Below are 16,856 nucleotides of genomic sequence, written 5' to 3'. Positions count from 1 at the left end.
TTTTTTATTCTAGGGCTCAAACACCCAAAGGACAAATAAAACTTGTCGTGTAGCCGATTACCGATTTAGTAAAACCACACAAGTAATATACGATAGTAAAACCATATGAAAATAGAATGAGTGATGGGGCTTCTGTTGAATTGCAATCGATGAACTTAAAGCTGTCTCAGAAAGCAATGGCATTTATTTAGTTATAAACACACACACACACACACACACACACACACACACACACACACACACACACACACACACACACACACACACACACACATTCCAAAACTAAAAAAACTACTATTGTAGCTCAATATATTCATTGCATCGATTATAAGTATTTTGAATGGAATTTAAAATTATCGTCGGAAACTAGTATTCAATAATAATCTTGATTATCTATATGTAATCATGATTAGATAGTAATCGATTACAAAGTAAATACCCAACGTAACATATTATTACAATTAATCGATTATACTTCAGTTCACACTGTAACGATTTCGTTAGACCGACCCGTGTATCAGAGTCATAATTATGCATACACATAGAGAATTGACGTGTATATGAATCTGCACTTGGTAATCAGTGATGTAGTTGTTAATTAGCAGTTCATATAAGAATTAGGCAATATTGGGAAAACGTTAAAAGAGGCTGCAAATGCATATCCTTCATATTTCATAATTACATATATCCATCTAAAAATTGAACAGCACTTTTGAGCTGTTCAGGGTCAATATAAACGGATTTGGGTTTGAGGCAAATTCTGTGAATCGCGTTAGCGATTCACAGAAAATTTGCCTCAAATCCAAATCCGTTCATTTTTACCAAGACAGCTCAAAAGTGCTGTTCAATTCTAATATTTATATTCATTTACCTTTCATTCACATTTCACCTTTTGTTTACATTGCTTAAACTATAAGTCATGAAATATTCCTGGGGGGGGGGGGGGGGGGGTAGGGGGGGTACTTATTGAAACAGCGTCTTGGAATGTGAACTTGCACGTTAAAATATAGTGCACATAAAATCATATGATCAAAATCCATTGTTGATTCAACAAATTTAATGAGTAAGTGATTTCTTAATAAGGAATAGAATTTTAGAAATGAAACTTCACAATAAAAGTAACTTCAGTATTCTATCCTGAATTTAAGTGACTCCTGGGTACTGCGGAGGCTCGTTGTTCGGTCTGAATACCGAGACGTGCCAGGGATTTGAAACTGCCAAATAGATTTGTGCAGTTAGTTCGTAATTTTTGACGCCACACATCGTCTTATCCTGCCTTTTATTAACATTGCTCTTCGTTAAATATAAGGCCTAATGGTGCACTGAATTTTGGACCATGGGGACCACAAGATTGAGATGGTAATCAACGCAAATTCACAATCTTGGCCCAAGGTGGGCGAGATCTCCGTAACACACGTTGCATTTTTTAATTATTACGCTCTCGAATTCTCAATCGCGTGCTCTAAACTAGTTCATGATCCGTTCATGGTCAATATAAACGGATTGTGTCGCGTGCTGAAATTGGTTGGTTCATAGAGGAAAATGCGATTTGTGAAACAAATACAATTTTTATATACCGCCTGCGACCGGTCGTGGTTGCCTAGTGATCCCGACCCCGCGACGAGCGGAAGATGTTTAACATATAGGTCATGACGTTTCCCTCGCCAAGCGCCCGACATAAGAAATGAAAATCGCAGTTTTTTTCTGATATGATAAAGAACCATTACTGCTATGGCCGTAAACGCTATACCAAAGGTCAAATTTGTGGCACTTCAACTAAAGCTGGTGACGTCACTGCATGAGTAAAAATTCTCAAATGGACGTAAAACAACATACAGACTAAACATAACGCCTGCGTATAGCGCAGCTGACAGTCCATTCCTAATGCCTCCTATATACACTGCATGTATCTTATTAGAAGTTACAATTCTGTGCTTTTTTGTAATAAAACAGATCTAGTTATTTTGATGAATATTACATCGCACGCGAAAGGACCAAAATACAAGCTACTATTAAATATGTTATATTTCAGTATTTGGGAACAAAATATCTAAGTTTGAGAGATAGAGAGAGAATATCAATGGTCTTATATTTGAAAAAAAAATCCAAATTTGATATTTTAGCTCACCTGAGCTGAGTGAGCTTTTCTGATCAATCATGTTTGCCTGTTGTCTGTCGTTGTTGTAAACTTTTCACATTTTTGATCTTCTTCTCTAGAACCACTGTGTTAACTTCAATCAAACTTGGTACAAATCATTCTTGGGTAAAGGGGATTCACGTTTGTTCAAATGAAGGCCCATGTCACCTCCAAAGAGGAGATAATCAGGAAAAGACTGAAATATGGTGGGGTCATTTAAAAATCTTTTTCTCAAGAGCCACTGGGCCAGAAAACTTGATTACACAAGTAGCTTATAAAGTAACATCGTTAATCTTGATTATGTTTTCAAACACTCTTTTATAGGCTATTCAAGAAATAACATTCACTTTTGAAAATGCATTAGGGTATGAACTGCGACTTTTCGCGCAGGTATACCTCATGAAGCGCGTTATACACTCTGCTTTCATTTCTGTCGGAATTCCAAGCCCTACTATATTTGCTAAAATTCATACACGCTTTGTTCACAACTGCAAAGCAATCATGATGAAATGGCTATTTGTGAAGATATCAGTATGTATAGAAATATTTCAAAACATTCGCATTTGAGCCAAAGCGGAGTCGATTCAATAGCCTCATTGGGTAATATCCGAGCGGAAGTATTTCTGAATTAGATATCCATGCAAGTAAAAAGGACACGTTTTCTCCAGCCATTCTAAGTATATGGGAAAGTTAATCATATAGCCTACATATAAGTGGTTTAGATGGTTCCTTGAAGACCTACATGTAGGTGGCCGATGTTTTCGTCATATTCATGACATCGTATTTACGGCCTCTAGGTAAAGTGCTGAGTGGTACTCAATTATTTGCCTTGGTGGCGTAAAATGAATGGTCTTTAAGGAGGTGCTCTGTATCGTCATAATGACTGACTTCCTTTTAAAACATGGATGAAAATATAAATATCACCAATATTTGCCTATTCATTTCAAAACTCATCGCCTAGCTGAGTTGCTCAGTAGGTTAGCACATCGACTGCTGAACTGTACATCGTGGGTTCGAGTCCAACAGGGGTTTTAAATTTTTTCAGATTGTTTTCTACTAAAACTGCATTTTTGACTAAACACAGTTTTGAAAGTTTTCAATTTCAAAATATTGTTGTACATATCCTCCACTTTTCACCCATATCAAATTTCTCTTGTGTAGCATACCTCCTTAATATTTGAGTGTGTTTGAATCGACCAGCTGCACGTTCATTTCCCGATTGGGCCTAGCTTACCTAGAAAAGAGACCTTGTGTTGATCTTTCGTTTACTGACTGTCATTACTGGTTGGTATATATACTAGTAATGATTGTCGGGTTTATCTATACCGAGCGAAGCTCGAAGGCCCGTCTCTAAAAGAAACACGTACTATGTAAAAGAAAAAATGAGAAAATCAGCAAAGGAATAGAGATAATCTCTACATACGTTCACTGAAAATGTTGTGATCTATATGGGCGTCGCCATTTTGTTTTGTTCATTAGTTGCTTCTACAGTTATTCGTGTTTCAAGTTTGAATGCCAAAAATACAAGCAATTTGTAATTCAAACACTTAGTTTGTTAAATATGAATGGGATAATTATTATTGTTGCAGTTTTAGCCAATTATCAAATAGAAAAACAGTAATACGACTAAACAGATGAACGAGTTCTTGAGTTTCTTTAAATAAAAATATCAAACTGGTTTCCCCGCTGAGTGGTGTGACGTCACATGTTCGTGTGCACATTTCTAATTTAATTAGTGCGTGGGATGAGTTCTTTTGTCTTGCAGGGAAAGTTATGACGGTACATATTGTTCAGCACATATTGTCGTCGGCAATTATATGTAAAAACCCTCACGGTACATATTGCATGCTGGAGGATATTAATGACAGAGAAATAGGGTAACATTATAACGAGCGCCCTCGCCTGTATACAGCGTGGCTTTACCGGTATATATGTGGTTTGGTACTATTGTTGTTACCCAAGTGACATTTAAACACACTGAGTTGCAACCTAAATTCCATCAAGTCTACTTCTGACATCTACGAAAGTAACCGATTCGTTTGGTAGCAAGGTGGCGTTCCTACAATGATAGTGTGCAAGTTATTAGACGATGGATGTGATTGGCTTATAGAGAAAGTCGGATACAAAATGAAATATTTGCCTTGCTAACGAAATCATCAAATGACAGTCCATTTATAGTTTTTTCCATCTATGTTCTATAATATTGTCCATCTGCATTGTACAATTCACAACATGTATTCTATAATTGTCCATTTCTATTGTGCATAATTTAATTTGTATGATTTTTCATTTGTTTCTATAATTCTTAATTTGTATTGTATAACACACCATTTGTATTCTATACTGTTTCATTTAGTATGATCCCCACCACTTGTTGTCCCGTGCGCATAAGAGAATGTCGCCATTATTCTGAACCGCCTAAAATATTTCAACCAATGAAACCCATCGTGAGAAAGAAATCAAACATGCCCCACAATTCTACTTATAGAATACCACTAACTTTTGTTATCGAATACAAATGGAATTCACGAACAATAAAAATTAAAATATTAAAAAATACAAATTTTTTATCATACAATACCGATGAAAATTATATAAATAACGAAAACAAATAGACAATTGTAGAAAACAAAATACACAATTCAAATGATGGACAGTTATAGAATATAATTATACAATAGAAATAGAATATACAATACCAATAGACAATCATAGAGTACAAATTATACAATACAATAGAAATCATACAATTTAATGGGACAATTATAAAATACAATTAAAATGATAAAATACAAATTGTGACATACACAATACGAATGGTCAATTATAGGATACAAATGGAAAAAATCGAATATTGCAACGTTTCACATGCTATACAGTCTGTTCAATTACGTGCGACAAAATAATTCAATGTGACAAGTGTCATTTTGGGGAAATATATTGACTTTTGCGTTAGCGGAAATATCTTGTGAAAATCAATGGATACATACAGAAAAGAAGAGCAAATTCTGTGCATATTTTTTTTTCAATAAAGATTAATCTATTTGATTGTAAAACAACAATGCGTAAAATTTGAATGCTCAAACCGTTGCAAAGGGTTCAATTAATTCCTTGGTTGCCTTCATTTCGAAAATTCATATCATAAGTGTTTTATTGATCAAGATGTTTCTATTTAGAAAAGTGCTTACTCGTCATGTATATGATTTGGTTACATGCACATTGCATTATGTATGTTATGAAGATTTCTGTCGGCCATTGTAGGTATATTGGAGAGCATCGGAATTGGTAATATTCATGGCGTCACGAAAGAAACACACCATCTTATAGAGATATTGCAATACGGTAAATGTCAACTTTATATTCATGTATTTGTAAAATTGTCTCAGACTTTGATTAAAATTTTTAGTTACATTGTATAGATTTTGATAACAGTGGGTGTCACAGCTGACACAGAGCTGGAGAGCTGTCACAATAGCAAATAATCTTCCTTAATTAAACAAAGCTCAGATGCCGCTCGTCTCCGTATCCAATATTTCTGTACAAATGGAAATTGTGACTTCAGAGTACAATGACAAGTTTATGCTTTACTGTCAACAGTATAATGCATTAAGAGATATTGTTTGAAATAACGTTAGGAGTAGACAGACACAAATTGAATTTACATTGAGTGTGGTTGTTTCTGGAACGTTTAACTTGAATATTTGTCTTTTCCATTCTTGGCAGCAGTTGAAAATGATGGACATTACAAGCAAACTACGTTTCAGGATCAAAACTCCAAACCAAACGATCGAGGCAGTGGTGGACAGCTACCGAACGGATGAAGATGATATCGGAGCGTTGTATTACGTCATTGCTGTCGTCATGATCTACGGTCTCTCTATAGTTATGATGATAGCGTCACATATACGCAGAAACAAACAGGATAGTCAGTTACGTAGCTATTTGAAGGAAATGTCTATACTCCGCAAAAACGACAGGCGAGAACGAATTTTCAATCGGGTAGCGAACGTTCCTCCTAGTGCTAAACCGTTATTTTATAAAACCCGAAACGACGCAAAGAATAACTCCGATGCCATTGCGACCTTACATGAAAATGACGATGGACTCCATGATATGCGTATGTCAAGTAATTGTAGTGATGAAAACACTGACTCCGTGTTTCAGATGTCGTGTGACGAAACACAGGAATTTGTGACGTATAATTATGCGGAGAACCAAACCAGAAGGTCCAGCAAACACAGCAATGCGCAGATCGAAGTCATTGATGAAAATGTTCCTTTGTAACCCGCGAAAATGGAATCTCCAGATTGTTGAACTGTGCTTCTTTAATACACTGGGAAGAATCTCTCTGTTCCTGTTCTAAAACTAAAGTGTTCAGTGTCGTACTGCATATTGATAAACTGATTTTGGAACGTATATTACAGTTTGGATTGTAGATTTAAACAAGAAAATGGGGATAAATCATCGAATTTTTAAAGCATGTACATGTATTTGATTGTATATTATGATTTTGCTGACTTTTAGCCTGTATTATCCATCAGATTTATGTGCGAGATGCATACAGTGTATGATATGACCGATGTGACAGTACAAATGTTTATAAATTTGTTTTGATTCTAAAATGAATTTGTTGACATACTTTATATGTGCTTACTGAAAGTATGTTGTGTTTATCTATAAAAAGTTATCAAACGGTATTGGAAAACTACAGGTATTTTTATGTTGTGGATAGTATTGGTTTTTGTGTATAACATCTACTATACAGGTATTTCTTTGTTGTGGATAATATCTTGGGTTTTTAATTGTTTTTTTCTTTCTTTTATTTTAGCCCTTAACCTGGAAAAGCTTAAAGTTCATTTTACTTTCATTAGAATCCATCATCGGACTTTAAGAATCCTGCCAGTACTGCACTTTTTATAATTACATCATCGATCTTAATGATGAGAAACCATCATTGCACATTTTATTATTAACTCATTATGGTACGTTAATGAGAATCCACGTTTTTTTTTCCTGAGAACCCATCGTTGGTTGTTTTTTTTTATGATAAGAACACATCGTTGTATATTTTTAATCATGAAAACCCATTGCACTTTTTATCATAAAAATACATCATAGTACATGTATTTTTATAACCTTTTCATGTCTCAAATTGTAGAAGAGCACATTATATTGATCATTTGGTAAGGTAAATCCAATTATTTTTGTATGTAATATATGTAGCAATCTATGTTATATTATTTGAATTTTCCTGTCAAAAATATTGATATATCATGTTGATATAACGTCTAAGGTGAAGAATGTTGATGTATAAAGAAGGTTAATTAATTAATCATTATGGTGTCATTTACTGTGCTGTCTTCAAAGTGAACTCCAGGTAAATAGAAAAAGAGACCAGTCGCATTTTCATTCAATGAAAATGTTAATATGAGAAACGTGTCTGAAGCAAGAATTTTAACAAGGAATGTTGTCGAGTTGTCGAACTTTAAGTTTGCAATGTGGCAGGATTTTACTTGGTCACATGAATTGATTGGATCATCTAATATTCATAGCATTCCACGGGAAGCAAATGTAGCATATACCTGAAAAAATGTAAAATTCAAACACATCTTTGAATTCCATCGGTTATCACTCATTTGTAATCAATACTTATTGATTTACAGATATTGCATAACATTACGCTGCTAGAAATAAAGAAAGACTTCATTTGTTGTAAATTTCTGTTAGCCTCAATCTGACCCCGATGCGCAGAAATACATCATAAGGTAATTCTTTTTGGAAAAGCAAATATTTCCCTACGTCTGAACGTTCCATTAACTGATGAAAAGCTTATGGAAACATGGGTATTCCAAGTCATGTAGGCAAATCAATCTGGGAAAGAAGCTCGCACAAATGGTATTTGCCGATATATGCCTTTTCCCACCCATTGATCGATAGAGCAAATTCTTATCTGATAAAAACAGCATTTAACGGTTTTACGCTCGCATGTGTTGATTTTATCAAGTGGATTTAATCCTATTCCAAACGACGAACACTTTTAAACATGCATAAAAGTCCATTCTGTTGCTCCTCTGCCTTTCATATAATTTTATACATTCTGAATATTGAATTTAAAAAAATAAATTCAGCAATATCTAAACAGTTTTATTGTATACTTTTTAAAAAATAACATTTTATCTAATATTACAATAGTTTCAATATATCAGTATAACGTAATAGCGTAAAATAAGAGGATAAAAATATAGCTCTCTTATTTGATGCACATGTAGCGGAATAGATCACAGGTGCTTGTTTGGCAAATGGGACAAAACAGATACTATAGATTATGTAGACTACCGGTAACTAACTATCAACTAATGTAACTTCTACCCCACACATAATAAAAGAAATCAAGGAGAACAATTCTTGCACTCGACTTTGTTCACATTATACTACATGCCTTGGACTTTGTGTTCAGGTATATCAGCGTGTCAGAACTAGGTCTAAAGGCGGGAGCTGGTTCAATATGCTTTAGGATTATTTTGTCAGTTTTCTCATTTGCGACAGCCGACACTGGTCTGGACTGGGGTGCGCTGCCGCCCTCTTCTACTTTATCCCACGGTATTGAATTACGACGTCCGGATACAATTTTGGGTGCTGCTAATTGTCGACTTCCAAGCTGTGAGAGAACTAAGTTTGGATCTTCTGTTTTTGGATCTATCAAAACGTAAGAGGCGATGGCACCATCCTCGCATCCAACAACCAGGGTTCTCTCATCTCTGCTAAGATGTAGGCAACAAATGTTGGAATGAACGTCACAGTTAGCGATTATTTCACCAGAGCCAAGACGATATGCTGACAGTACACTCCCGTCATAGTATACTACTACAGCTCCATTCAAGGCAATAACTCGTGGGGGCGAGTTTTGTTTTTGTAACTGTCCAACGTAACATCCTTCACGGATGTCAAAGATATTTGACTGGTCATCAAGACAGAAGGAATAACCTGCATCAAACAGTAGTTTTTGTTTGAGTTTGAAGCTAGGTACTAAAAACGGATCGCAGATTGTGACAACAGAGCCACTGCATATATCGAGAATCATGAACCCGTATCTGGAACCACCACCTAGTCCATCAAAAGGACTGTTATCGTTGTAATCGAGCATCTCTTTGGACTTGTACATGACAGCAATTGTGTATGGATTGTCCAAACATGGTTGCATGTCTACAATGGCATCAATCAGAATAGAATCCCGAAAACTGTCTGGTGTAAAGTACGAAACTTTCATCTCTTCATCCATGGAAAACGTACAGATCGTTGGAGTTTCGTACTCGGCTCGCGACTCGTGATATTCATGCGCAGTCAGAACAATAAGGTATTTATCATTACTGGTCAGGAAAGGTTTTTCCAAGACAAACCTCAGAGCTAAGGGATGAGTGAATTCACTGACTTCACCATCACTCATATGGAACATGGTTATAAAGTAAGGCGCTTTAAATGCAACTTCTTGCTGAGACACAAACAAAATAAAATTGCCTTGGTGTGGTGAAATGCAGTAACCCGAAGCGTTCCCAAACTCTCTAATAACTCTTCTCTCTTGTAAATTCCATAGTTTGGTATTGATATCCTTTTTCTTCGGTTCAAGAGATACTAGAGCATAATCACCACTTGGTGTGATGGCAAAACTGACAACGGGACTGTCATGGGTTAGAAGATCCACCATTATTCCACTCCTCATCTCAATAACGCCAATTTCATCACTACGTTTGCACACTACATATGCGGTTTCTCCGACATGAGTAAGCTGAATATCTGAGATTGCGCCCGATAGCTTATCAAGCATATTCACTGGTTTGACAGCTTCGTCGAGATTCCAAACCTGGAATTCACGACAATGTTCGATGTGAGTGATTAAAAGACTGCGTTTGGGAGAATATATCATTTCCTTAACGATTCCTACTGGAGCTTGAATAGTGGTTACTAATTCACCAGTGGTTACATCCCATAAGTAGATATTTCGAAATAATGTTGCAATAACAAATTTGCCACCATGCGTGAATTCTGCGTTTGTGAAGAACAGATCTATGTAGTGACTTTTAGGAAGTTTGAATTCCTTTGGTACGTTCACTGGTCTTACAAACGAGGATATCACTCGCTCTTTTGTCCTGTTGTAAACGATGACATTGTTCAGTCCACGAACAAGAACCATGTCGTCCTTTGGGGAAATGCGCAAATCCATAATCGTGTCGTCAGGCATGTATTTGTCCAAAACACTCTTGTATGCCATTTCTACTTTTCCATGATTCAGATGAAGTATCATCAGTTTTGTTTCAATGTTATTTGTCAAATAGGCTCTCAAGCCATCTTTGCTGACAACTATGCAACTTGGCCGAAATCCAATGGAAAATGTTGATAAATGTTCTAACGTGTACAAATTGTACGCAAACAGAAATTCGTTGGAGTTGCAAAACACGTATTTTCCATCGTGTGATATGGTACAAACATCGCATTTCCCATCTAGACCAATTATTTGTAGAAACTGACATGTTTCAATGCTTGCGATGCAAAGGTAGCTGATGTCGGTGCTTACAATGGCACATACTCGATCATTTGTGAGACAAATAGAACCCAATTTATATTTTTCTTTTGGTTTCAACTCAATGTGATTCAGCACAATCAATTGTCCAACATATGCTCCAGTATCTGCATTATGAACTTTGATAGCCTTTTCTGTGACATGGTCAACAATGATGAAGTATCTGCCATTTGGGGTCACATATAAGGCACCGTTTGAAGCAAAGACGTTGGACTTCCTTTCTCCAAGAACAATGTCAAAAATGTACACAAAAGAACTCTCTCGTTCTTTGGTAAGAAGAAGACGTTCTTCACTTATTAGGCTGAAATACTCCATTGGCGCATCACAGTGTATAGCAAACTGTAGAGAACTCCCTGGTACTTGAAGGTATGGGAAATTGGGTATCAACGCACATTGCTTCAGTCCAGCTGTGTCACATTGATGCACCAAGGCCCGGATGTTTGGATGAGATTGATAATAAGGGAGGAGGTGGCCCGATATTTCAGAAGCCATGTTATCGATATCTTTTTCAATAACCTGTTCAGCGACTCGTAAAGCTTCCTCAACAAGAGATGCTTCATTACTGGGATTCAAAGCAAAGTCTGCGATGATGTGTTGTAGGGACAGAGCTTTGATTTTGTTGTAGATCCATTCGTAGTTGAACAAAACTAGACGATTAAGTTCTCCTAAACGTTCGGCGTTGTATAAATGGCGAGGAAGTTGGTCGTATTTCCTTCTGTTAAAACGTACTTGTCCTTCGTTGTCAAAAGTAAGAGGCTGTGAGGGTACTTGTCGATCGAATCCTGAGTTGTTTGCCTGTTTCTCACTATTTGACATTGGTTTAGGTTTCCCATGCCAGACACCTAAGTAGTAGTCCGCTATCAAAGAGTATATTTCCTTCGATTTGGATTCGTCCTGTAGATACCTTGTCCTAATATTTAGATCAAATTGGTCATCCTTCCATCTGTATACCGTCACTCCATCTACCTCACGCTGAACTAAATAGCGGTCGATGTCGTCTTTTAGCCGCAGCCACTTGCTTTGTGGCACCCTCAAGACAGACGACTTGTGATCGGTGTACACAGAACTCGTCACAAAATCGTCCAATGATAGCAAGTCTTCCATTTCGCTATCACTAAGTCCAGTAACCGATCCAACTAAATAAGACATAGATCTAGAAACCAGTTCATACCCGTGCTTCTTCTCCAGGTCGTTGAACATTGCACTTATAGCTTCCTCAGAACCCGTGCTGAAGTTGGCAGTGTCAATAGAATCATACGAATGAATACATTTACATTTTTCGGCACACAAGGACACAAACAGAGGTTGAGAACACTTTTGGAATACATTCGTAAATGCACTTCTTTGCTGGTTTGAAAGCGTACGACCATATCGGCTGAGGTAGTAACACAACAGACCATCGGCCTCCGTTACCGAGAGAGGTTTCAGATGTACATAGTATTGAGTGTTCTTGTCACCATCATTGCATAATTTCTGTGCGATTGCGCTGTCCCCCGAGCTAACGCTAACAATAATTTTCACATTTGGCTTAAGAGTTTGGGGGAGCCATGTCAACAAATGTGCGTTATGATCAGGTAACATTTGTTCAATGGCATCAATGAAAAGCACTAATGTTTTGTTTTCTGGGACTGATTGCAATAGAGATAGAAACAATTTCTGCAGTTCTTTGAATTCTCGCGAAACGGATGCATGTTCTCGATCTAATCCCACGAGAATTTGCGTACAGAGTGAGGTCAGTAAATTCCTGATGTCTGCGCTTTTAGGAGTGTATCCCACGTACTTAATCAAACAAATTTTCTCATCCGCCAATAGGTCGTGCACCTGGTGAATAGATTCAAAGCATACAATTCAAATTACAACTTTAAAATGAACAGGATACGAAATGCGTTTACATTTTTAAATAGAATTTAATTTGATGAAATTTTCATTGCATTTAAATTTCAGACCTTTGATGAAAGGATGGATATTTTATGTAAATAAAATGTTTAATATGACACCTTTATGTTGGTAAACAAAACAAACCTGAGAGGCGACTTTGCTAAGAATAGCCGTCTTCCCTACACCTGCAGCACCGTGAATCACCATGATCTGATCAGTCTCCCCTTGAAGATACTCAACCAGTTTGGCATAATCTGTTTCACGACCGTAAAAATCTGCCGATAAATGCTTGCATCTCAGCCAATGTTGGTGACACTCATCATACACTTCATCTTTTTCATCAACCACGTTTTTAGGAACTTCTCTATCAATCAATTCCTTTAACGTAATCGACAAATCAGAACACAGCTTGGTCAAGTAATCGTTATGGTGAATTGGGCTGATGACGTCATCATATCGCCACAAAACGCTGTAAAATTTGGTATTCTTGGCAGTGACTAATTTTTTACTTCGCTCCGACATCGTTTTTATCAGATGAGTTGATACTGGGTCAATTTCGAACTGTTCTTTTCTTTCATTGAAATATATATCGGCATACTTTTTCGCCAGAGGATCGTTGACATAATTTTTCAGATCAGCAATTTCCCGGAACGCAATAAAACAGTGATTTTCTGGTGATGTCAATTCATCTATTCCCATGACCATTAGGTTATCAATGGCTGTATAACAGATTGGAAAACAATCTATATAGTAGACTTTGATGTTGACATGTTCCGTAATAATTTGCATTTGATTTGAAACAAAAATGCCAAAGGACTTGAAGATAATTGGTATTGAATTTTGAAAAATTAATATCTTGAAATGTAGTGAGTCGAATGCTATCATTTATTCATATAATTGTGGCATGGTAACAAATCAATGCGCGGTGATCAATTTTGAAAAGGTTGCATATTTTTTCATTAACGAAAAACATGATCTTTTTATACCTGACAACACGTATTTCTGTTTAATGCCCTCGTCAATGAGGCCTTGAAGATAGCAGGCATCAGCTGCTTTGTGTAACAATCTCATCATTTCCTCTTCAGCCTCTCGCCATTTTGTCATTCCTTCATTAAACACTGACGGATCATTCTGCAAAAGTACACCACCCTTGAACATTTGTAAGAGTTCCACACTTTGATATCAAATATATGATAAATCATTCAATTATTTTATCATTTATTCCAATAAGATGAAAGAGAGAGTCCCGCCATGTCAGACATACCGAGGAAAGATCGGATATCTTCTGTTCAGCGTCCTTTAAAGAATAAACAGGAGGGACAGAGTTGTAGTCCTTGGTGTACCATTCATCTAACAGGGGAGCTGTCCTGGTGTCTCGACTCTTTTGATTATGAAGCCACATTCTTAAAAGTTCGAATTCCTCGGACGGTATTGAAGACTGCAGGCCTATCTGACCATATCGCTGTCCTACCAAAGCCTTTTGAAAAGGAAAGATCAATGTTCAAAGAACCTTCATTCTGAAATCTTACCACAATATGAACTATTTTTCAAATGAAATATCTTTTTGTCTCTCTCGTGGTGATATTTAAGGAATGACTTGTACAGGTTGTTGTATTATGAGGGATATAAAAACTATGACTGTCTATCGGCATAATTAGAGAAGCTGATAATCCCCACTCTGTCATTTAATATATATATATATATATATATATATATATATATATATATATATATATATATATATCCTTATAACACAAACGACGTTGACATTTATCCCATAAATTCATATTTTGTACTTTAACTTCTTGACATATCAAAAATGAAAAGTCGTTACTTTTATTGAGAAACACGATATATTGAAACAACATACGATCATAACCAACAACACATTGATGAATGTGAATATGTATCATTATATAAATTTATGACTGTATGACGAGAATTTGGCGGAGGCATTAATGAGTAGCCATTGGCGTGGTGTATAAAATACTGCATGTTAGCCGCGTGTTGTTTCTGGCGTGATACTAAGGCAGAGTAAACAAAGATATTTGTACAGCAGTGTCGGAGATAATGATAATTGGAATGGAAGGCAAATGAGCCAGATTTACAGTGGCAAAAAATTTGATATACCAATGCAGCAATATACATCAGAATGACCCTGTTCTCGTTTGCTTGATTCCTTCATTTATACTGACATTTCCGCGGAGGTAATTGCAGTCTACGTTCAATCTAAAAGAATTCGTGCTATGGATTGTGTTAGAAATATTATTGATACACACCGTCCTGTTAAATATCTGCTTTCACAAAATACGCTAATATCTTATAAAGAAATTAATTAAAACAATTGTAAAGTGTGCTTTAAATACCAAAGTCAGTCAATGGGAGATTAAAACGATAAGCCTATTTATTGTACATGTGTACTACAGTTAAGATATTTTGAGTTAGCAGTATGCTTTCAAGAAACTTCGTATATATATTTACCAATAAGCTCGGTCCAGCTGAAAGAATTTGACATCGTCTGAGTTCTCGTAACCGGAAGTCATAAAACGACTGGTCCAGATTGACACAGTTGGGATCGGAGCCCCAATCTAGGTCCACCAGCTAAGCAAATGAAAACTATTTTACAATATGAAATAATCAAATGATCTGGCAACACCATAATTTTGATATAGATGTTACATTTAAAAAGGGAATTCATCGATATAACCAAAATGGAAATCATTGATGTTGTTATCTCCTATGCATTTCTTAAATTCTGATCATTTATTTTCTTATTAGAAGAATAAAATATATAGTTACAATAAACAATGTCTTTTTCAATGTGTATAAGGGATACACTAGGATGTGGGGATTGTCTTCGTTCTAAGAAGAGGACAGGATTACCTGAAACTCTACCCCGTGTTTCTGACGGCAGTGGTCCCGCAGTTGAGGGTAAACTCTCTCCAAGATGGCATTTCTTTCGGTCACGCTGTCTATAAAACAAACAAGGCACTTATTCATGTCAATATTTATTCTGAAACATCGTACTAACAATAACAGCTTATCAATTCAAATGTGTGTGGATTGATTTAAAGATTAAATAGCACCTACAGGTTAAAGGCAGTCATTTCAAAGAACTTTTGTTCCGGAAAAGTAAGTGAAATTCCATAAAGTTTACATGTTATTTGACGTTTTGTGAAAAGTTTAAACAAAAATTAAAGTACCAAACTGTGTTTCTTTCATAAAATACTGTTCTGAAGATTGAAATGACCATACCAAGGAATAATCAATTATACACTTCTACTTTCCATGTACATGTCATTTGCTGGGTACTTTCACGTCTGTTGCTAAAGAACATTACAAAATGAAATACCGTGTATAATAATCGGAAAACATTGATCTGTTTTCTAGCTAATTTTCAAGCATCGCCAATATCTTTCTTTTTTTTACCTTCAGCTGTAGAGTTGAGAAAAACTCGGACAGTTCTCGCTGGAATTTCTGCTATATCCTCAATACGAATGTGTCCGGAAAATAGCCTTTTCGTTGTGTCATCCATCTTTATAGCTTTAAAACACCTCTTTTACACTACAACAGAGTTTCATCTTCACCGTTCTTCAATACCGGTGCGATATCCTCCATACTGCGGTCCACAGTGTTGACATTCTCACGATTATTGACGAGTACTGTACATGGATCAACGGTAACCAAGGACGCTAGGCTAGAGTATTTTAAAAATAGTTTTATAGCCAATCAGCCATATTTAAATGGCACAAACGATCACAACTGCTCAAGAAGAAAATCAAACTGTAGTGGTCGATATAGAAAATTCCAAGTGATTCGTAATGCCTGGAATAAAGAAACACTTGTACATTTAAATGCTATTGAAAAAAAGTGGGCAAGTTTTTATTTTTTTTCCAATCCACGCAGGTTATCTTGTTTGGAAGCCAACGTTTTTCCTCCAAGTTCGTTAGCATTTTTAAATCACCAGATGATAAGCTTACGTTATGGGTTTTGTACGTGTACATCATACATAGCTTGCAGTCCGAGACGAACATCATTAAAAGCATCAATAAAAAGTTTCTCATTCAAATTCATAAAACGTTTAATGAACTAGAGTCTAAATGTAGTTTTTCTACTTAATTCAAATTCGATTTTATTTACTGTCTTTGTGTCAAAAAAAAAATCCCACTGAAATGTGCGTTGTGCATCTAATTATCAAAATTGCATAAGAACCGTTCCATGTGTTGCATAATTTATTCTTTTATATTTACAGTTCCAATTTCTTTG

The 16,856-nt window shown here is 36.1% G+C and overlaps 1 protein-coding gene and 1 long non-coding RNA gene across 3 annotated transcripts in view; one reads left to right on the top strand and one right to left on the bottom strand.

The window, feature by feature from the left end:
* LOC125669775 (uncharacterized) overlaps positions 1–7,473 on the top strand; it is a 42,480-nt gene extending 35,007 nt beyond the window's left edge. For both annotated transcript variants that reach the window (XR_007368022.2, XR_007368021.2), the window contains exons 3-4: positions 5,399–5,479; positions 5,861–7,473. This is a non-coding gene — a long non-coding RNA (uncharacterized LOC125669775). The remainder of the gene's footprint in view (positions 1–5,398; positions 5,480–5,860) is intronic.
* Positions 7,474–8,265: 792 nt separating this feature from the next.
* LOC125669763 (NACHT and WD repeat domain-containing protein 2-like) lies at positions 8,266–16,550 on the bottom strand. Its single transcript, XM_048904507.2, has 7 exons — positions 16,020–16,550; positions 15,474–15,562; positions 15,072–15,191; positions 13,855–14,067; positions 13,577–13,721; positions 12,735–13,309; positions 8,266–12,533 (listed from the first exon to the last, which is right to left on the bottom strand). The coding sequence occupies exons 1-7, from the start codon at positions 16,123–16,125 to the stop codon at positions 8,559–8,561; spliced, it is 5,223 nt and encodes a 1,740-aa protein (XP_048760464.1). The 5' UTR covers positions 16,126–16,550; the 3' UTR covers positions 8,266–8,558.
* Between the last annotated feature and the right edge of the window lie 306 nt (positions 16,551–16,856).

This window comes from Ostrea edulis, chromosome 4 (genome assembly GCF_947568905.1).
Source record: "Ostrea edulis chromosome 4, xbOstEdul1.1, whole genome shotgun sequence".
Classification (NCBI taxonomy): domain Eukaryota; kingdom Metazoa; phylum Mollusca; class Bivalvia; order Ostreida; family Ostreidae; genus Ostrea; species Ostrea edulis.
This window is presented reverse-complemented; position numbering and strand designations above follow the sequence as displayed.

Excerpts from the sequence above, each read along its gene's own strand:
- LOC125669763 (XM_048904507.2), bottom strand. The coding sequence starts at position 16,125 with ATGGATGACACAACGAAAAGGCTATTTTCCGGACACATTCGTATTGAG. Across the intron at positions 15,192-15,473 it reads AACACGGGGTAGAGTTTCAG|CTGGTGGACCTAGATTGGGG; the intron begins GTAATCCTGTCC and ends TCATTTGCTTAG. Across the intron at positions 14,068-15,071 it reads CAGCTGGACCGAGCTTATTG|GCTTTGGTAGGACAGCGATA; the intron begins GTAAATATATAT and ends CCTTTTCAAAAG.